General features: G+C 37.0%; 1 protein-coding gene across 1 annotated transcript in view; it reads left to right on the top strand.

Annotated features, from left to right (window-relative positions):
- Positions 1–23,184, top strand: part of LOC134651006 (WASH complex subunit 1-like) — a 46,144-nt gene that overhangs the window by 12,151 nt on the left and 10,809 nt on the right. The window contains exon 5 of the mRNA XM_063505976.1: positions 8,472–8,598. Coding sequence (XP_063362046.1) covers positions 8,472–8,598 — 127 coding nt within the window. The remainder of the gene's footprint in view (positions 1–8,471; positions 8,599–23,184) is intronic.

Genomic DNA, 23,184 nt, shown 5'->3' with positions numbered 1-23,184 from the left:
TATTGATCCGGTCCAACCATACCTTGGCTGTACATTACAGCTGCATATGCAGCTAGCGCCAACGGTGGCTACACTAACTAAAAAAAAAAAAGGCAATGACAGACCAGACCAATATCGAGCGTTCATGAAATCAATTTTATAAGATTAGTTTAACAAGACAGCATCGTAGGATTTGTAGGTAAACGAATACTAACATAATAATACTCTACTAAGTATGGCGTATCAGGAATAATGAACTCTTGCCAGGCTGAAGGAACAAAACACTTGTGGTAAGCATAAGTAAAAGTACTTACAAACTACAGGCAGCTCGTATCAAGTCTGTAGGCTTCCTGGTTAAGTTGGTGATTAAATAAATACTGTTTAAGCTTTGACTTAAAACTATGAATACTTTGCAGGTTTCTCAATGGCGGAGGTATATTATTCCAAACCTTCGACGCGGCGTAGCTGAAACTACCACGAAAAGCTGCTGTGGCATGGCGCGGCGTCAACAATTGAATCCCACAGTTACGGCGTTCGCGGAGCTTAATACAAGATAGCTTATTGAAGAGATATGGGGGCGTTCTATACTTCAGCACACCAAAGAGCAAACAGGCCAGATGAAGTTTACGACGGTGTTGCATTTTGAGGATCATATGACTATTCAGAAACGGAGTCACGTGGGCTCTCAACGGAATATTGAAACAGAAGCGAGCACAGGCATTTTGAACACGTTGAATGAGTCTCTTTGTTTTAGCAAGAAGTCTAGGCCCAAACACTACATCCACATAATTTAATTTTGATAGGACAAGTGATTCAACTAGTTGACATCGCAGGTTTTCGCTTAAATATGGCCGAATTTTATATAAAACCTTAAGCTTGTAAAAACAACTCCTAATGGCTTCAGAGATATGCTTCTCATAACGTAGTCCACAATCCATTATGAGACCTAAATTACGCACTCTAATACTCTAAATACTCTATAGTGTTTTGTTTAAATAATTAGTTCGAATCTTAAAGTGATGCGAGTAAAGTTGTGCCATTCCCGAGAACGTTCTTTCGTTTTGTATGGGAAATGTTATCTCTCGAGAAAATTTTGCATAGTAAAACGGAGAACGTTTTCGACAACGGAACTACTCTAGCTGAGGGTCATACTTAGGGTTGCCAACCGTACTATATTATATAGTATTGTACTATATTTTGGCTCTCTGTACTATATACTTTTGGAAAAATATATAGTACGCTATAATACTATATTTCCGATTAAACGTATGTTACACTTATGTTTAGTATTTTATCTTAAAGTACCATATTTTTTTGAAATGTACTATATTTTTGATGCCCTATTCTGGAAAATACTATATTATACCAAAAAATAGTTGGCAACCCTAGTCATACTCTACCATTAAAACAACACGCATACACCCATGCGCTTAAGATGGAGACATTTGGAGACCTAATAAGCTCCCCGAAAAATGTTGCGCGTAGGACTAGAATACCTACTTGAGTTAAACCTCAGTAATTAATTGTATTATACAATTAGCTGATAATAAAAATAAGGCATCAAGTAAGTGTTCAGTTCAGAATAACCTAATTAAGTTATTAACCAAACTCCCAAGTTTACTTCACGAACATCAAGGAAACAGTTTGCTCCCGCCCTCGCTTCGGGGAACACAAGCCATACGATGCTTTGTTACTTTCTTTACAAAACCGCACTTGGACAAAGGGAATACTTGTGATTTGAAGAATATAAATGACGCTTGATGAGACACAGAATACTTATGGTTATTTTGAGTAGGTCGAATTTATGTTGTACATAGGTATTTGGAAATTTACCGTGCAATGCAAAAAAACCGGACAAGTGCGTGCGTATTTGTTGTTGCAAGCAACAAAAATACATCATCTGTGAAAATTTCAACTGTCTAGCTATCACGTTTCATGAGATACAGCATGGTGACAGACGGACCGACGGACATTGGAGTCTTAGTAATAGGGTCCCGTAGGTACATACTTACGAGTAGGTAGGTTCAGCACATACCTAAAGGTCGATAATAAACTCACGATCCACAAGGCGTTTATTGCGGTGTATTGCAATTTAGCACGTACCGGCTATTAATAAACCGGTCTGTTTTGTAAGTCTAGAAAATATAACAATCATGCCGTGTTATATAAAGAAACTATATTCGGTCTTTTGTTTTCGTTGGGCGAAATAACATTACAATTTTATGTTATATGTATATTATGAGTGCCATCCACAAACAAAATAAATAATTCTAACTTTGTATAACTTTGGTAATAAATCTTAACTGTACTGATAGATTATTTATTATACTCCTATGACGGATAATCCGACTTCGAAGTAAGCAAATATTTATTCAATATTGTCATAATATTTTACATGAGATACCAAAAGGATTAACTCTTGGACGGTGAAATTATGTATCTGTTTTTATTTTTATTTTATTACACTCTGGTGCGAGTCAAAAAGTCCTTTTGAGATAAATAAGCCTTAAAGTATTGCAATCCCAGTGTCCCTTTTTTGTTTGCCCTGCAACGTCATATATGGCCATGGTCGGCGGCCGCGCGTAGTGACGCATCGGGTAACTGAATGGCATGAGTTATGCCGGAGTGACGAAGGATGGGTGCGCGTACGCATAGTACAATTTCTTGTCAGTGGGATAAAATAGAAAATAGCTGATTTAATCTATGTTTTAAGGAAAACAAGCAAGAGGTAAATGAAAGTTAGAATTATCAATAAAATTAATAAACGGAAAATCAACCACCGAAAGAAAAATAAACATACTACGTAAGTACCTGCGCACTGCTAGTGCTTGAGAAAGGAGACCTAGGCTCTCCGAAACATGTCGCGCGAGTGACTTAAACCAAGTGATTCTAAACCGTAAAATTATTCAATACTACGTACCTGTTGTTTACCTCTGTCTTCATGTATTATTTGTGTTTCCATGTACATTTGTTCTGAGGTTGTGCAATAAAGAGGATTTGTATTGTATTGTATTGTACCTTCATTATAAACTGTAAAATAGCTCAAATAAATAACGATCTATAAAAAAAAAAATTATATATTTTTTTATTTAAATTAAATTGTAAGTGCGTAATTTATACTATCTGCAATATTTATTTAGAGCATCTTCCCATCGCCCGTAACAGTCTTAGATACGTCACGCGACTCACGCGGTATATCCAAACACATAATACCTAGAAACGCACCGTTAATATTTCAGTAGGGGTTTCCCGCGAACATCTGTCGTTGTACAGGCGTCGGCCAATTCGTTTCTATGAGGCTTATTCGAACTTACATTGTGACATCAAAATGATATCTTAATGATATGAGTCGTGCGTCTTGCTGCTCGCGCGAATACATAGACGCACAAGTACGAGCGAAATCCACGGGCGACTGACATAATTTAGATAATATATCATGTCACAATGTAAGTTTGAATTGACCTCTATTCATATTTATAAACATTATCTCATTGATCGTAAAATATCTAGATCTACGTCTCATTCCGCGCTTCAGGTCAAGCCTCAAGGCCAGTTACTTACCCTTTTAGTTAGGTCTCCTCCCAGCCAATTGATATTTAGGACACTGGCCGTGTGTAACACTAATAAACAATGACTAATGCCTTTACAGTCGATTCGTTATAAATATAATTATAATGGTGTTAGGTATTTGTTATTCATATTGAAATATTACAGCTTGTAAGGGTTTGAGTACAAAATTTGTACCCAAGCATGATTTGTCTGTTTTAATAATATGATAGGTATGTAATTTTTTGAAGTGTTGTCCTGTAAGTGTCGAAAAGAAATATACTTTGCTGGGGGTATATAATGTAAGGTAGGCATTTGTTGCAAATTTGGATAGCACTTGTTAAAAAAAAGCGGCCAAGTGCGAGTCGGACTCGCCCATGAAGGGTTCCGTATTTAGGCGATTTATGACGTATTAAAAAAAAACTACTTACTAGATCTCGTTCAAACCAATTTTCGGTGGAAGTTTACACGGTAATGTACATCATATATTTTTTTTAGTTTTATCATTCTGTTATTTTAGAAGTTACAGGGGGGGGGGGCACACATTTTACCACTTTGGAAGTGTCTCTCGCGCAAACTATTCAGTTTAGAAAAAAATGATATTAGAAACCTCAATATCATTTTTGAAGACCTATCCATAGATACCCCACACGTATAGGTTTGATGAAAAAAAAATTTTGAGTTTCAGTTCTAAGTATAGGGAACCCCAAAAATTTATTGTTTTTTTTCTATTTTTGTGTGAAAATCTTAATGCGGTTCACAGAATACATCTACTTACCAAGTTTCAACAGTATAGTTCTTATAGTTTCGGAGAAAAGTGACTGTGACATACACGGACAGACGGACAGACAGACATGACGAATCAATAAGGGTTCCGTTTTTTGCCATTTGGCTACGGAACCCTAAAAAAGCTTCATTTCATTACCCCGCGCGCGGATCTACCATAATATGAAAGCCTGATAGGTTAATATATTGTAGGTAAATCTCTCTATAATTGTAATTCAAAACTTTATAGCTTTTTACAGCACAAACATTGACATTCAATCAATGTGACCCATCCAGACTCACGACGCCCAATAATATTTCCTCCGTCGTACAAAACAGAACGAATAACTGTTACCCAGATTCATAGCTGTATCGATCGCGGCTGCAGCGCTGCACAAAGTTAGCTCAAGTCTAGTGTTCATAGTAATAAAATAACATATGCATTTTATAGGGAAGTAGCAATTCGCAGTGGGATAATTCTTAGTTTTGGGGTGATATTTTTGAAATCCCTTTTAAGTACCTGTACCTACCTAACAGAAAACATTGTAGGTATGTTAACAGACTGTTTTTTTTTTCTACTTACAAGAGTACATAAATTGCTTCGCGTTTAGTAGAAATGTTTTTCGATTTCAAACCAACGCAAAATTAACCAAACCGGTCCCCTACCAATCAAGTTATCTGCTTCATCGACAAAAAGGAGTTTTTATCCGCATCTTCTCAGAACTTATTCTAGTTACTGCGTAAAGGCTATCCTTTGCCAGTTTAATTAAGTAGATACACTCATGTCCTTGTGCAAGGATGATCGTAAGTTGCAGGGAGCGAAAGTCGACGCCACTTTTACGTAGAATTTTGAACGATCCGTCATGCGCAGTTTCAAGGTTGGAATACTGCGTCAGCATTTATTTATTTTCGTAGTCTTATTACACAGTACCTAATTGTTAAGTAGAAATAGTACTTAAGGAAAGCATCTAGCTTTTTAAAAGATTCGGTGTCACTTATGTAGGTACTTACTTAAGTTTCTATGTTTAGGCGAAATTTATTTTTTTGTTTAGGTCACCAATGTCACCATTGAGAGCTGAGAGCGAAGGTGCCCATAGGACCTTTCTAATGAAATAAATAATAAGTAACGGTAATAACAAAACAACGTATTCTCATTGAGTTTAGGACTCGTTAAAGGTCTATCGATGAAGAGTTAAGACTGTGCAAAGAAAGGCACCCACATTCATTAACAAAAACTTGTTTCAAAATTCCCTTAGAGCACCGCAGCGTCTATTTTGAATATTTTGATACCTACCTATGCTTTTTTGAGTTCCTGCGCAACTATTTCCTTAATCGCGTGCCACGCGCTTTCATTGAGTAAGTATTACTCAAACGCAAAACAGATCGGTTTATTCGTCTGTGAAAAGTAAACATTTCCTTAGGGAAATATTTACGTATAATGGGGCATGCTACAAAAAGGCAGTATGGCAGCTACTCGTACCTTAACAAATTGCACAAATCTGTTGATACCTGCAGTTGAATGTGAAAATGTAATATCAACTATCGAAAGATGAATAATGAAGGACATTATAAAAGCTGTAATAAAATAAAGTCATCAAAATTGGACTTTAGAAGTAGTAAAATCTATGTTCTCTGGGAAACAGGCCTGATCTCTGTGTACATGGATAATAGTAACATATTTGCTACATTGTTTTTAGAACAGCCCTATCAGGCTCGCATGTTGGGCGACGGATCGATAGTAAAGGTCGACCGAAGCTAATTTAGCTTTCGCTGTACTAGCTACAGCACGTATGCTATACATATACAATAACAGCTGTAATTGCAGACGCGCCGTCCAGGTCGTCGGTTACGCGGGCTTACCTTATCGCCCACACTAGTTATCGATCGATGTTATATTACATCTGTAACATTTATAACTATGTACATGTGGGCTACAATGTACCTATGTACTCTTCTTCAAATAGGTATAGCGGTGATCGTTCAGCTTACTTGTAGACTTTTATAATCAAAACCTGTGTATCATATTGTAATATAAAAAATACTCTTCGATTAAGCACGCGCACGCGCACCTTGAACAGAGTGAATTTGTCGCAAGTTTATAGGTACATACATATTTCCCGAAGGACTGAAATATAATCGACTCATCGACTCGATTAGGTACAGTCACCACACGGGATTGTTACGCCATTTAGGGTCCTAGCTAAATTGGTTATCCATACTTACCTACGCTATGGAATGTCCAATTTAGCTAGAACCCCAAATGGCGTAACATCTTTGCATCTCATTCTGACATTTTAGAAGGATCTGCGGGCATATGATGGTCGCAGTTATTGAAGTTATAGCGTAATAATAACATTGCCTGTCTCTTTCAATTGAACTGCGCATAAAGTGTCATTTGCTCTTTCACGTTGATAACCGACAACCATCACTCGTTAACTAGAAAACAGGTGTTGCCATGCCATGTCCATTTCTAGATCCACTCGCATAAAAGATTAAAAAAATACTGCTAGCTCTTAATGCATTTGCACGATCGGGATACATAATTTATCCTACGGAATAAATGGATCGGGTATTCGTTAACCGCGTGGGAGGAAACGACTCGGATACCCAGAACTCGCAGAAGCGACCCGGCGTTGCAGGAAAAAGCTTCCTGTTTTCTGTAATTCCGAATAATATTCTTTGTTGTTACATATCTTTCTTAATGTAACATTACACACTACTTAATAAGTAGTGCTTGTTGCGAGTAATAACCTTTGAAACACCTGTTCAATTGTGGACATAATTAATTAGAAAGACAATCGATTTATACTACGTTTAGTGTCAACTATTGAACCAGACTACTACGTTAATTGTAAATAAAGGCCATGTTCCTTTTAGCCCTTCTGCGTATTGAAATGATTGGGACATTGCGGATGATGAATACACAAGGTTTACGCTTTTTGCCAGCCAGGCCCGAGGTTATATCAAAGTTAATATTTGTTTGTATACAAGTCGCGATATTTTAATATTTTATTAAGCCTGTCCTTCGTCTCACCTTTAGCTCTATTTAACGTATGTGGGCGTGTCCCGACTAGAGAACCCTTAAATTTCACAAAATAAATCCTACTTTGTGAAATTTAAGTCTGCTAAGTCCTACGTTGTATCTTTTATCTTTGCCTCTGAACACTTAGATAATAGCCCAGAACGGAATATTAAACTACTATTTTATTTTTTTATTTTAACATATTTTAAGTGGCTATTTTAACATATACATAATATAATTCACATTAATCTCTTTCTTATGACTGTAAACAATAGATGTATCGCCTAGCGTTGTAAGCTAACAAAATGCTTCAGAATATTGTTTTTTTTTAACTCTCGTTATAGGTACATACCTACAAAAACATTCCTCCTTTATAACTAATTAGGAATTAGTACTCGCTTCACACGGTATATGAACGTTGATATGATATACTTTTGAAAAGAATACTCATCTTGAGCCTTTCCTCGAATTTGTCGACTACCATAAATAAACCTTTAAGATGTTTCGTCTAATTAGTTTTATAACTCTTTAGAGAGACTTGCTAATTGATTGCTAGTAATAAACCGATATCAGCCGTAAACATAAACAACGTGGGAGTAGTTCTGATGCTTTGAATAAAACTTATCGGCTGATATCGGAATATGACCTTCTCGTAAAAAAATAAAAGTACCTGAAGGACAAAAATAGGTCAATAGTTAGTTGGTCCATATTATTCCAAATTTTATATTAGCCTTATTACAAAACTACCAGTGCGCGTCCAGTCATGCGTAACGGATGGTTCATAAAGCCATATACGCAAAAGGGCGTAGGTACCTTCGCGGCACTTACATCCTCATTATGAAAAGAGAAGATTTTTGGAAAAAAAAAACATTAATGGCTCAACCGATCATATTCAAAATAATATTCGTGGAAAGTATTTATCAAGCTATATTCGTAGGAACTATTATATAATCTGTGGCTATATTATGTTTATTTTTTCTAATGTTTTGATGCCATTATTGACATTGTATTTCAGCGATATACCTATCTTTAAAATAGTTGATACTCAGCAATTATTTTGGTATGCGATGTAACCGACAACCGCCCACTTTACACTGACACGGCTGAAGGCAGTATGTAAATGAATGTTATATAAAGTGTATTTGGTTTGTCCAAACAGGTCTGAAGCCAGAGAAGCCCCTGCGCCAACTGGGGACGCCCACTCGAGCCTGATGGCCGCTATACGACAGGCCGGGGGCGCTGGTCGAGCCAAGCTGCGGCCGGCTGCCTCTTCCACTCCTACCAAGGTAAGAGTTCATTATTATCTCACTAATTGGGGCATTATCTATGAAAAGGGATCATATTGTCGATGGCGCTTACGCCGCACAGCGTCGCGCTGCATTGTATTTATATCGGAGCATCGTTAATAGTGGCGTAAGCGCCATCGACAATAAGGTCCCTTTGATAGATAACGCCACAATTACTGTATAGTGTGATCCGTGACAACCAAGCAAAAGACCGAGCATCTAATAGTCCTATTTCGGGCTCCGTATCCGCAATTGGTGCCAGTCGGAACGTATAGTAAGCCTCCGCCGCTTACCCGTTGCCAGGGGACTGTATTTCAGAAATCGTAAGTAGGTTTACAAAGTGGATTTCTATTGCTGTTATAAGAACAAATTGAAAATGTAAGAGGGGACCCATACAAAAACGTGGCAGGGCCTGAATGTGAACGAATATGTATTTTGCAACTTTGAGGAAAGGTACCGCGGTCACTTGTGTCTACTGTATCGTAATTCCAGGTAGCACTCGCAAAAATTGTATTAGAACCGATTTGCGCACCAGTCACGTAGTCTAATAGTGACGAAGTTACAAACTATGGCGTGATGTGTGCGTGATATGACAATAGATACACCAGACTGCTTGTCTGTGGCGCTTATGTAGTCATGCGATAATCAGGATAATGAGATTAATGAGCTAAAGCTAAGCTAAGGTGCCCGAAAATCGTACATTTTGATTGAGCGAACAAATGACGACGTCTAGACATAGATACAGATTCTGTGGATATTCAAAAATTCTGATCAATACAGTTACTACAGTTTAGCAGTTATAGAATATATTTTGACTACAACTATTCTTAAACTTATATATATTCGTAAGGATCTTTCTACACCGGATACACGCCGCAACTGTTAAGAGCAGCAACCTCGTGATGGATGGCACGACTAGACGAGACGAGGGTATGTTTTAATCATCATCGGGGGGTGTGTTCGCTGCGTTTGTTTGTTTACGAGGGTTCATTATGTTTTCGTTTAAGTTATCTTCGACGGGTTTTTCAAATTGTTAATTTGCGTTGTGTCATTAGTCATAAGTCATTGCTGGTTGGTCGGCTTTTTCTACATACATAGTGGCTTTTTCGATATCTGTTTTTTTTGTGACACCAGGGGCCCGTTTCTCAAAAGCTTGTAACTTGTAATACAAGTGGAAGTCCCTTTCTAACAAATGCTGTCAAAAAGTGACATCCGCTTGTATTAGAAGTTACAAGCTTTTGAGAAACGGGCCCTAGGTGAAACCAACGTAATTCTATTGCAAAAATGCTGAATTGGGATATTGTATGTTAGCTTTGAACTATAATTATTTTAGCTTTGAAAATTATAGTTCCAATAAAAAGGTGGTGTGAAATCGTAATTCCCAGAGCGACTTCTGTGAATACTTTGTTATGCGTGATGATATCATTGTTTAGCGTCCAAAACAATTCATTCCTTGCTCGAGATTGTCATGACTTTCATGAAATATATTAAATAAAAAGTCATTAAGCTTTCAAATATTTTATTTACATTATCCATTATCGGTACCAGAAATACCTACTAGTAAAATTAGTTCCCAGTTTTTCCATGACAGTTACGCTTAGCTTTAAAAGGTTATAATAAGGTTTTTCTACTCGTCGACTGCAATGCTTGAATTAAGACTTCGTATACCAAAGTGAAATCGCATACTTTTTCCACTATGGGACCCCAACTCAACTATAATATTCATTTCGATACAGTTTAGTCAACTATAATATTTATTTCAATACAGTTTAGTCAACTATAATTAAATTGACCAATCGAAAGCGCGAAGCAATTACCAGGGCCTCATGAGTTACGAGAAAGTGTCGTTGACCAACCGGCCGGGGGCGCGGGGCGCGGGGGCCGGGTCGCGTACGAGTATGAAGGTATCGCGGCTGCTTCTACTAGTTTTAAGTATTTTTTTTGTTGACTCGTAGAAAAAGTAATGTATACAATAGTGATATAATCAAGCTTTTCAATCTCGTACCTTACTTAGGCAACTCAGCAAGCTTCGTTGCCTAAACACGGTACTCGACTGAAAAGCTCTCCATTATATCACGATTGTATAAAATACTATTAAATTGTCAACTACATATTATAGTTATATCTTGCCTACGCTCCAAAATTACAACGTCGTCTAACTGACCTTACTTAATATAAAAACTTCAAAACATATATTAGGCTCCTACACGAAACGAATCACACAAAGCGCTTTTATGTCTAGACGGGACCTAGGATATCGTGATATTGTGTAAAGGTGACCCGATGGAGAGGTTATGTAGAGGTTAAATCGCTGTTACTCTGTTAACTATACTTTGTGTTAAAACTAGCAATTACTTGCGAACTTGCGATTTTGTTTACCCATCCTAAATATTCCATGTTATTTCCTTAGTCAAAAAATGATTTTCGCTACCTATTCGGGTTCTATTCTTTTAATCCAGGCGTTAATTAAGCTTAGAAAAAAAACTAATCCTTTTGTAAAATCGAACGGTAAAGAAAAAACTTTTTTATGTAACTTTTGGCACAAACAAAATATTGATTTCGCGTTCAAACATTCCACTGTTTCTGTCTATAGATGTTGGTAAGAGCTAACTCTTATGTTAGGAGGAGCGCCATTAAACATTGACAAATAAAAAGTTGCGAAAGACAAACATGCTACTGCGGATACTTGGAATCGAGGTTTTATGCCAACGGCTAATTCTGAGGTGAATACGACCGTATATTGCCACTTCAACTTGATTATCTGATGATGAGCTTTAAACTTAGCGTTTCTCTGTTACTTAAAAAAGATACCAAATGCGTTATATTATTATACCCATATATGAAACCATGGTTATTTAAATAAAATAGGTAACGCAGACGTTTATCAATACGATCCGTCGTACAAAGGGTAAAATATATGTAAGGTCAAAGAATCGTGACCCCGAGGCCCATATATGTCAGGTAAATAAATGGCGTTGTACTCATTTACTGTTCCATATGTTTTCTGATTTCTGGATTATCAACCATCACCTTTTGATACCCAAGTTACCCTATAATGTTACTATTCTTACAGCGCTTTCTGCGTCAGCTGTCAAATTCGAAGCACGGATCCGTCTTAGACATACCTAAAATCAAGGAATCTTTACCTCTGTGTATAAGAAACTTACGCTGTAAATTTTTGTTTACACCGATGACCGATTAATTAGTCGCACAAAAAAACAAATGGGTGAATCTTAATCCCTAAAGCCTGTTTCAAAGAAGGATTAATGAGGCAATTAACGTTTTGCGCGCTAATGAAGCTCGACCGATGCGGCCGGTAATTGATATGTCAATTATAGACACGTGCCCGTATAGTCCGAGTACGAACTCCGTACAATTTCGAGATGAGGAAACGGGAGGATCTGCGTCGCGCCGTGTACCTACCGAGCGTGGGTTGAGGGGGCGAACGTAACCCGTAAGAACCCGTATACCCCTTTTTTAGTTTTCTCCTGACAGTTTATAGTTAGGAGAAGATTAAAACCAGCTTCACTGATAAATGTACAATAAATAAAGGCTCAAAAAACTCCTCCATCCTATAAGTTCTGGAACGAAAAGTGTTTACCGCTTCAACTTTCTAAACCAGAATAGACACTGTCAGAGTCACACTATATATTTTTTTCAAAAAAGTGGTGATGAAAACAGATGAAATAAGGAGAAAACACCGTACCTACCTAAGTTCCGTGAAGCGCATTGGTAGAATTCAAATCAAAGGCAGAATTCGATGAAATTGTTTTTACTTCCTCAATTTCTTGGTACAGTTCTCTACGAGAACAATTGAACTTGATCTACTATTTTCTTTTATCATTTAAGTATAATTACAATTGAAAGGCAAGTTAGTGATGAATATGAATAATGATAATGAATTGTAAAAGTTCAAGTTTGCATGGCACGACCTTCCCTTAAGATCACGCACATAGCCTGCGCCCACGAGAACTTAACTGTAACGTTGACCAATTAAGGTTCAATTCTTCTAATCACCAATTATTTGCATTGAAATATTCTGTACAAAAATGCGAGGGTAGCTAATTTAAATATTTATGGCGTTATTTATAAACGTCTGTAAATCAAATAAGCTGTTGATAATCGTTTGTCCTTTTATCAATTTTATCATTTGTGTTTATTGGAACGAAACAAAACTTGATTGAGGAATGTAGGTCAAATTAGTAAAACAAAATTTGAGTAATTTTGTATGAGTAGACCATAATACGTATGTGCTTGCTAATTAGCACTGATTGCTTTCTATTTAGCACTAAACATATATTCGCTGAAACAGGTGACGTAATTGAATTAATTGCGCTAACGCTTGGCTTACTAATTAAGCTCAAAGTTATTTTGATGTTAGACCCAGGACCCACTCGTTATTAAGTCAAACACATGTATTTCTTATACCTACTTATAATCTGCCGGGATAACTCGTAGAAGTCGTAGATCACCTCAGATTATTATTTGCTACCAAAAATTTTATACATTTTACAATAAGAGAAACCCATACAAGCTTCTCCCGAACGTCGGCGATAGTCAACTTTATGGCAACTGTGAGCATAAGGACCCTTTATTTATTATATTCCCACAAATTATATTTTATAAATTGTCAACATGTTAATAAAAAAAATAACATTATATGACCTGTGGGAACTTTTCAATTAATTTAGTTCTAATTGAATTACTGTGTTAGAATGAAAATAACGAATTGTTGTTTCAACTTTTAAATATTTATGTCCTTTCAATTTAATATTGCAGCAAGTTATATATAGGTATGATCAGTTTAAAAAAAACTCAGCAGAACACAAACCTTAAGATGCCATCTTGGTTTTCCAGTAAATACTAATCTAGTTTTTAATTACTTAAAACTACGAAGAAGTTGGATGTTTATTTTGAAACTTGATAACGGCCTGCTTGGTACATTTTCTGATAAATTCCTAGAATGGTTAAATAAAAAAAAAGCCTTGGTAAACTGGTTTGCCGTTAGTTTTTTATTTGTACTGATAATTTTATTATAGTAGTTTGAATTAATTAACGCAATATAAGTAGACACGTTTTCTAAGAACGAGGTTGAACAAATACAGGTTTTACTGAAATTATAATAACTTCCCGAAATTTTAGTAATCGCGGTCCAGGCATTTTTGGTAGGTAATCGCAGTGCCGTTTAATTTGAACTATTTAAATCAAATATTATAAAATTTAATAAATAGTGGTTAGCTTTAAAAAAAAAATATTCCTCTGAAATAGGGTTCGTTAATCTCTTATTCTTTATTCAGGTAAATACTAAGTATAAGTTTACAGCTATAGCCAATACACTTATACTGTTAATACATATGTAGTCAGTATCATAGTTATAGTTTCTAATAATCCCCCACTTCCTCTTTTACATTTAATACCCTGTATAATTATGTTGCAGTGAAACCCAGTCCTAGGTTAGTGGCCTAAGTATACCGCGTCTTAGTCTTACAGGTCTTACACTACCTATTAGTTACTTACGTATACCAACGACACGTTGACCATCAAGTGACATGTTAAATTTATCGCCATGACAATGCCTTCCGTATCCTCGACCCGACTAGTTGGAAGGCAGGATGCTGTTATCCCAGCGATAAATAACTACAGTGGGATTATTCTCATTATTGATAAAACAAATGGTTCCTTGCTTACAGAGATATCGTCCGCTTCTCGTAAACACGCAACATACCGTATAAATGAATTTATTTTTCTACACTTTTGAACATGTTTTCCTTTGAAATCTGTTATTTTGCGGTATTAAGGCGTACAAGGGTGATGATTGATGATATCGTGTGTTTACATCGTGACTTAAATATCAAACTTTGATCTCTTGTTGTACAAATAACTATTTTAATTTTAGTTTAGTTCAGTTAAGTGTGTGTGTCCGATGGTCAGGGTAAACAGACTGGTGAATCTAGACACGCGGTAGCGTGTCCAGCCAAATTCAAAGAAAAAGGAACTGGCGACGCAGCAACCGTGTGTAATATTACACGAACCATTTCGAGCTACTTTTGACCCCTTCACAACTTGAAACCTACTTAACCTACACACATGAAATTTGGCACATGTATTCAAGTCCCTTAGCTTGTACAAAATACAAAATTTCATAAACATAGCTCAAACAGTTATTGATAAATTAACGTTTAAAAACCGGCATTTTTGTGACTGACTGACATATAGATCAAAAACCTAACCCACTTCCAGATGACCTAGAAACTTGAAATTTGGCATAAAGGTAGACTTTAGGTGTATATAGAGGGAAAAATCTGAAAACTGGAATTTATTGATATTTCGGTGGAAAAAAAAATATTAATACTTATAGACCATAAACAAAACCTACTTCTAGATGACTTAGAAACTAGATATTTGGCATCAAGGTAGACTATTAGGTGCATATAGAGGGAAAAATCTGAAAACTGGAATTTATTGATATTTCGGTGGAAAAAAAAATAATTAATACTTATAGAGCAAAAACCTAACCTACTTCTAGATGACTTAGAAACTTGATATTTGGCATCAAGGTAGACTATTAGGTGCATATAGAGGGAAAAATCGGAAAACTGGAAATTATTGATATTTCGGTGGAAAAAAAATAATTAATACTTATAGACCAAAAACCTAACCTACTTCTAGATGACTTAGAAACTTGATATTTGGCATCAAGGTAGACTATTAGGTGCATATAGAAGGAAAAATATGAAAACTGGAATTTATTGATATTTCGGTGAAAAAAATAATACTTAAGGCCAAGCCACACCGGATGCGTGTGCGTGACGTGCACGTACACGTACGCGTCCCGCTGCGTTGTAGAATACGAAAACACATAAGAGAGGACACACCGCTTGCGTGACGTGTGCGTGACGTGCGCGTACGCGTGACTTGCACGCAACGCAGCTCCGACGAGACAAACCGGCTGCGTACTGCGTGCACGCGTCCACGCAGCGGAGCGGCAACGTCACTTCGTTGCGTGCAGTGATGACGTTGTGTTTAACTGCGATCCCTATGAGAGGGCGAACCGAGCAGGTTCGGACACGCACAGCTCGGTGCTGCATAGGTGCTGTGCGTGTACACGCACAGCTCGCTTGTATTTATTTACAACTCGGTCGGTGCGCGTGCTGGTTTTTAATATGGATTCAGTGATAAAAGAAAAACTAATTAAAATCTTTCGTCAATACGAATGTATATTTACAACATAGCACAAAGATTACAAAAAATACGTCTTATATAAATAATTTGGCCTGTGGGAACAAATCGATGTTAGGTATTAACCAGGCATGTTATATGTGTAATAATTGCAATGGCGGCATTAGGTGAGCTGCTTCCATTTGCAACGGGAGTCACATGATGTAGGTACTGTCGCAGGAGTATTTTATTTTACTGCACGCATGACTGAGCTGCAGCGTGCACCTGCGTGGCGTGTGCAGCACACTGCGTGGCGTGCGCTGCGTGACGTGCGCGTCACCCGGTGTGACAGGGGTGCTGCACACGCAGCCGGTGTGGCTCGGCCTTTATAGACCAAAAACCTAACCTACTTCTAGATGACTTAGAAACTTGATATTTGGCATCAAGGTAGACTATTAGGTGCATATAGAGGGAAAAATCTGAAAACTGGAAATTATTGATATTTCGATGGAAAAAAAAATATTAATACTTATAGACCAAAAACCTAACCCACTTCTAGATGACTTAGAAACTTGATATTTGGCATCAAGGTAGACTATTAGGTGCATATAGAGGGGCGCCCTGTAGCCCGGGCGTAAGAATACGGCTACGGCATCCCCTGCCTGTCGTAAAAGGCGACTAAAAGGGGTCCTTGGGGTCGGAAACGGTCGCAGCTAGGGACTGCGACTGCAAAAAGAGGGGACCCATAAAGGGGCACAGCGCTAGGACGGCACTGGCGGGTTCATTGGAGATCCCAGAGCCGTCCGAAATGCGCCGAGGAGGACAACTGGGAGGTTTTTAGTCGGTGAAAGTCCGACATAACCTCCGCGCTGTCCCTGCGGTGCGGAGGTATCCATAACGGATTTTCCTCCCAATAAAAAAAAAAAAAGGTGCATATAGAGGGAAAAATCGGAAAACTGGAAATTATTGATATTGCTATGGAAAAAAAAATTAATACTTATAGACCAAAAACCTAATCCACTCCTAGATGACTTAGAAACTTGATATTTGGCATGAAGGTAGACTATTAGGTGCGTATAGAGAGAAAAATCTAAAAACTGAAACTTTTTGACAATTAACCGCGCGTTAGCGAGGGTTTCCTTTTCAGCTTAGGCAAACTGCTTTCATGATGAATACTATAGTGATTTCTGTACAAAAAGTAATGATATCCCAACAAAAACATAAATGTGAAATGAAAGCCAAGTTCAATAGGTATTAAGAATACCTATGTGTCGTTGTTGACTCGCCGACAAAAGAAGTGAGATCTATATGGGTGCCAAGTTCTGTGCTGTGTAGAAAATCCTGAAATTATAAAGGATTTGTCTTGGCTAGTTTTTAAAAACAAACCAAATTATTGAAAATTAACATAGATAAATATATATTACCTATATGCCTATACGTAAAAACTAGCCAAGACAAATCCTTTATAATTTCAGGATTTTCTACACAGCACAGAACTTGGCACCCATATAGATCTCAATTCTTTTGTCGGCGAGTCAACAACGACACATAGGTATTCTTAATACCTATTGAACTTGGCTTTCATTTCACATTTATGTTTTTGTTGGGATGCTGTTATCCCAGCGATAAATAACTACAGTGGGATTATTCTCATTATTGATAAAACAAATGGTTCCTTGCTTACAGAGATATCGTCCGCTTCTCGTAAACACGCAACATACCGTATAAATGAATTTATTTTTCTACACTTTTGAACATGTTTTCCTTTGAAATCTGTTATTTTGCGGTATTAAGGCGTACAAGGGTGATGATTGATGATATCGTGTGTTTACATCGTGACTTTTTTTAACAAAAAGCTCTGGAACCTTCTTAGTCGTCTTAAAAAGTTTATCTTACCGAATTTTAGTTAAGTATACAGATAATACAATACAGAATCGCATTCTCCTATTGCACAACATTGTTGTTGTACAATAAAATAACAAATAAAGATTACGCAAGCCCAAAATGTGCCAATGTCGTAGTTACCTGACCCCAGGTACCTGTCGGCAAAAAACTATCACAACCCCGACGGGTCGCTGACACACATTTAATGGATGAACCTTAATGGTCCGGAAACTATTAGTGCTAAATACCAGATTAACGTCCGAGTGATAACGATTCCTTACCTGCTATGAACCCTACCGAGGCAGATGGCTTGAGACTTGTAAGGCGAGGAATCTGTAACAAAACAGTCCGTTCAAATATCAATTTAAATGTCTAAGTAAAAAGATTGAAATATTCAATGCTTTGACTGTTTTTGGTCATCTCAAATCATTTCAACAATTCAGGTGGCGAAGCGTGTGAAATAAGAGATCCTAAAGAATGATTTTTTGAGACACATGATATGTATTTCAAATCCCAATAAAAACATAGTGGCCCGGGTAAGTATTAGGTTTTGTAACTGAATCTAAAAATCGCCGTAGAACGAAGTAGGCTTATAGTTTTACGTTTGTCTGGTGTAGTATATAGCTAGACTTTTGCTCCTTTAGTGTAAGCAGAGGTTTGAATTTAATAAGTTCCTTCAGTCCTGCTTTTTATATCGTACTGGCTGACATGGTCATCTTAAGAAATGAACTACTTTCTAGTACTATGAATCAGGTCTTAGGCGCTATAAATCATTCAACGTGGGTCCCCTTCCGTCCAAGGGTCCAACTCACCCGAAGTTGACCCGTCAAGAGCTGCTCCGCCTCTGATCGGGATCAGTGGCGGAGCAATACAACTATACTTATCGCGCATCTCCTACCTCAAGTGTATATAATTACATGCTCCGAGGAAATTGCGATAATTGACCACTTCTAGGAAGGGCAATAATGGCCCTTGATAACGTAACAATGATAAATGGTATTAGCATTTCCCATTGTACAATTCACGCCAAAAATATCTATTCATTACTCGCCCTATTACAATTGAATAAGGTGCATAAGAGTAAACATATCTATGACGCTGTCTGTGCAAACTGCCCACGTGGATAGACGTTATTTGCTTGTGTTTCAAACATGTTTATGTTAGTGGGAATATCTAGTCACTTAGGACGTTGTGTTCAGAGGTGTTCCTTTCGTAAACAAAGTTGTTTATTAGGCATTATCCTTGTTTGTGTCCAGGTATATAATTAGAAATTGCGATCGAAATTGACGTTACATTGTCGGATTATAATTGGCTCACATAGTTTTTGTAAATGGTAGGAAGTTAGAGTGTTGTCATAACTCGTACTTTCTAAAATGTCATTAAGTAGCCATTATTAAAGACAAGTTTGCTAATGATATATCATACTAAGTACATACTTTTATTATGTTCTGTCCTAGATTTTATGGTTATAGGTAGGATTAAATAGATCTGTACTCAGTCATATATACTCAATATAGTTGAAAAGACAAGATCAATAAAATAATGAAGTGAGCCTATGCAGAAGCAGGCGTGTTTGAATTTCGCTTCATTAAGGGACTGCCCACTATGCATATTAGCGTGTATGATCGTATACTTACCATAAACAACGGATGATAATGGTGGAGTAGTCGTTAAATGTATAATTCGTATGTGTTTTCCTTATTTGTCTGTAAGAGGCATTAAGCATTCGCTAGAAAATTATCTGAAGATAATTTTATGACTCAGTGGTATAATCGGTTTACAACATTGTGTAGAAAATCATTACTTGCTCCTGTAGAGTCCCGCAGTACCTGACTCTACAGTTCACAGTAGACTTTTTTGTACTTCATACAGTTTTTGGAATTACGTGTGCTCATATCACAAAAATTGCGAACTTGGTATGTATCATTTAACTCGGCCTATATTAATGTAGCCATTAACATAATTTCTTGAAAGCCTGCCAAGTTAGGTTGTTAATACTTTTGTTTATGATGAAAATACTCCGACGAGGCCCATTTGGTCAGACGGTGTCTAGAGAAAGAGCTCGGAATGTATAATATGTACATTTACACAAATACATTTGAAGAAAACTGAAGAATGTATTTTTATAGGTTTTCGCCTTGCCTAGTTACAAGCATACGCTACCCATCATGTGTTTTACATTTACACCAATTGTATTGTAATTTGTTACATTGCAGCAAAATTCTGGATAGGAAAAGAAGCTATTATTCCACGAGCATAGTAAAATTATGTGACATAGAATTAATCGTGGAGTTGATCTTAATTTGGACGATTTTACTTACCTAGCCAAGTGTTTGACCAAAATTCTCACTCATTTACAGGATATTTTTTATTAAACTATAATAATTAGTTAATAAAGATGGCGGCTGGTAACTAGCTGTCAAAAGCAATTGAGATAAACGGTATATTATTATACCTATGATTTACAGGTACCTACTTAAATTCTGTACCTACGAGTATAAATTTTCCCTTCAAATGCACCACTATATTTTTCGGTGCCGTCGTAATAAATTTTCTTATGAATTGATTTTATTATAAGCGCCGTCTCGTTTCTGCTTTTAATAGCCGTTCACTGGCACTATTGATTCTGGAAATAAATAGCAGTCTAATAAGAGTAATAAGCAAAGCTAAGAACTATCGCAATAGTACCTACTATTTCGAAACACAAATAATTATACAATAAACTGCCTCCACCGACGCGAATGTAAGGCCAGTTTTGTTGTAGCGGACAACAGTAGGTACACAATTTAGTGGGTGGGTAACTCTTAACATCCATGGAATTGTTCTTTGTTGCTTTTCTACTAGGAAGCCGTCCGTTCCAGGATATCGTGCCGGGGATAACAGTCAAATTGTAGTCGATCATGACTCATTACTGTTCAAATGGTGCTTTATTCAAACGGTTTACACGTTTTGTCAGAACTTACTGCAAATGCGCCGTTCAAAATGTACAAATACATGTTAGATAGTACCTTGGGTTTTTGGGTACTTACTACTTACCTAATTTTTAAAGAATATAACCCTGAAAATAAAATTTATTACTCCCGAATTTTTAGCAACGTGAATTTACTTCAATGAGCTCTAATAATGCCTTAACAAAGGTTTAAACTAAGTACTTGATTAATTGAACTTAGTCGAAAGGTCAAAACATCCAGTGTTTGAAGTATACTTAGGTACTTGACACTGTTTTAGGTCACAAGTCATAACACAATTGTGCAAGACGAAATAGTTCTTGGAATTTTTCGATTGTATTACACATATGATAGGCCGGATTACTCAATTTGGAGGAGCATGTCCTGCTCTGCTGATCAGTGTTGAAGGCCACCTCTAAATTGTATTACATATTATGGTCTTCGTCCATGAAATTGCACATTATTTTAATATATTCCTAGATACTTTTCTGCGCCACGAGATGGTCAAATTCCCTGTTTTGCGTATTTGTTATTAATTATCTGTATACTGCATACACATGATATAAAAGTTACTCAGTTTTCACTTCTGTTGAAATCTCTCTGTCCCAAGTACTGCCTTATAACACGAATGGCCTTTGAAACATTTGTTTTATTATTATTGCGTTACATATGACAATTAATCTTAAATACCTAATACTTAACTACGCAGTTACGCACACAAGCGCGAGCATACTGCGAGCGATATTACAAATTTTAGGGTTCCGTACCTCAAAAGGAAAAAACGGAACCCTAACAGGATCACTCGTGCGTCTGTCTGTCCGTCCGTCTGTCACAGCCTATTTTCTCCGAAACTACTGGACCAATTAAGTTGAAATTTGGCACACATATGTAAGTTTGTGACCCAAAGATGGATGTGTAACGTAAATAAATGAATTTTAAATATGGAGGCCATTTTTGGGGGGGTAAATGAGAAAATTAAAAAATAAAGTTTTTCAAACTATATCGTGTTAAATATCAAAAGAAAGAGCTCATTGCAAGGATATCAAATATATTTTTTTTATAATTTTAGGATTAATAGTTTAGGTTATTCAAGAAAATAGGCAAAAAATGACCATTCCCCCCTCCTTATCTCCGAAACTACTGGGTCTAAAAATTTGAAAAAAATACACAAAATAGTTCTTTACCTATAGATGACAGGAAAACCTATTAGAAATGCGCAGTCAAGCGTGAGTCGGACTTAATGTACGGAACCCTTGGAACGCGAGTCCGACTCGCACTTGGCCGGTTTTTATTTATATATGTAGTCATTATTACTTTGATTTAAGGGTTGCAAATGCCAAAAGTGTTTGTATAATGTGTATGCTGCTTGAGCTTTAAAGGCTTGGTTGTTCCAATAGTAATAAATAGTCCAAATCATAGTCAGGTATTTGCACCCCGCCCACACAGAGCGTAGACCTTTGATTGGCCCGCCTTTCATCTATTTTCCTCTTGTTCTTTAGGCACATTCAGCGTTGACAAAGGATGGAATTCCGTAGTCGCTCACGTGGCGCGCCGACTAAAGCTCGCCAGAACCGTGTCTAATCCCATACTGTCACGAATCAATCTTATTCTTAAACTGACATAGAGTACTTTATTGCTATATTCAACCTTGTGCCACGCAAATAAAGAGTACATTTGTGTAAATAACAAAAGCGTGTCTAATTAAAGGTATTTTACGGTGCCATTGCCAGTGGTTTTATCGAGTGTGTTATTGACCGATATTGTATCTTATCATTCCTTACGTGTTACACGTTTCTGCGTAAATATTTTGTGAAAAATACCTGAGTTAATAAAAGGCAGGTTCGTACAGCCGCCATCAGACATTAGAGTTAGAGTCCGTGTTCAGATATTTTTGAGCAGCTTGGCCGCTTCCATATATCTGATGGCGACTGTACTTACGCAATATTTGCGATTTTTGACATTGCTTTAAAGTGACTATTCTTAGAATCACATATCTACGTGTCAAGATTAAGTAACGCTTACGTTATTTGGATAAACAAACGTTTTCACTGCATTTATAACTTTGTTACATTACCAATAAGTAAAACAGTAAGCTCTTCAAAACTTTAGTAGGTAATCTTAAATATCTTTGATGTTGACCAAAACAACTAGAATTAACTAGCTCCACCTAGGCATTAACTTACAAAGTTGTTTAAGAAGAGTTTAAGAGACCACCATTGACGGAGTTTGTTCCTTAGATATTTATAGCTCTGGATTATTTCTATGGCGATTGTACTGTCAGGTAGGCATAAAAGGAATGCCTTTAGCGCTGACTTATCTCAATGGCGATTGTAATGTCTACCATAAATTAAAAACAGCCAGGTTTCGTTTCAAATTGTCAGATAGTCGAGCAATAAGAAGTATGGCCGGCTGCCAATAGGTACCTATGTAGTTCACCCGTGGAGCGCCCTACTAAGACACGTGTGATGTGTGATGGTAACTCCATACTATTCTTGGTTCTGGGCGCTCCACGGGTTAAGGTACTTTAGGTACCATAATTTTTCCCTTATCATTCTTATCAAGCACTTATGAAGAAGTACCATTCAATAGACACTTT

The sequence above is a fragment of the Cydia amplana genome, chromosome 9, assembly GCF_948474715.1.
Source record: "Cydia amplana chromosome 9, ilCydAmpl1.1, whole genome shotgun sequence".
NCBI classification, from domain to species: domain Eukaryota; kingdom Metazoa; phylum Arthropoda; class Insecta; order Lepidoptera; family Tortricidae; genus Cydia; species Cydia amplana.
This window is presented reverse-complemented; position numbering and strand designations above follow the sequence as displayed.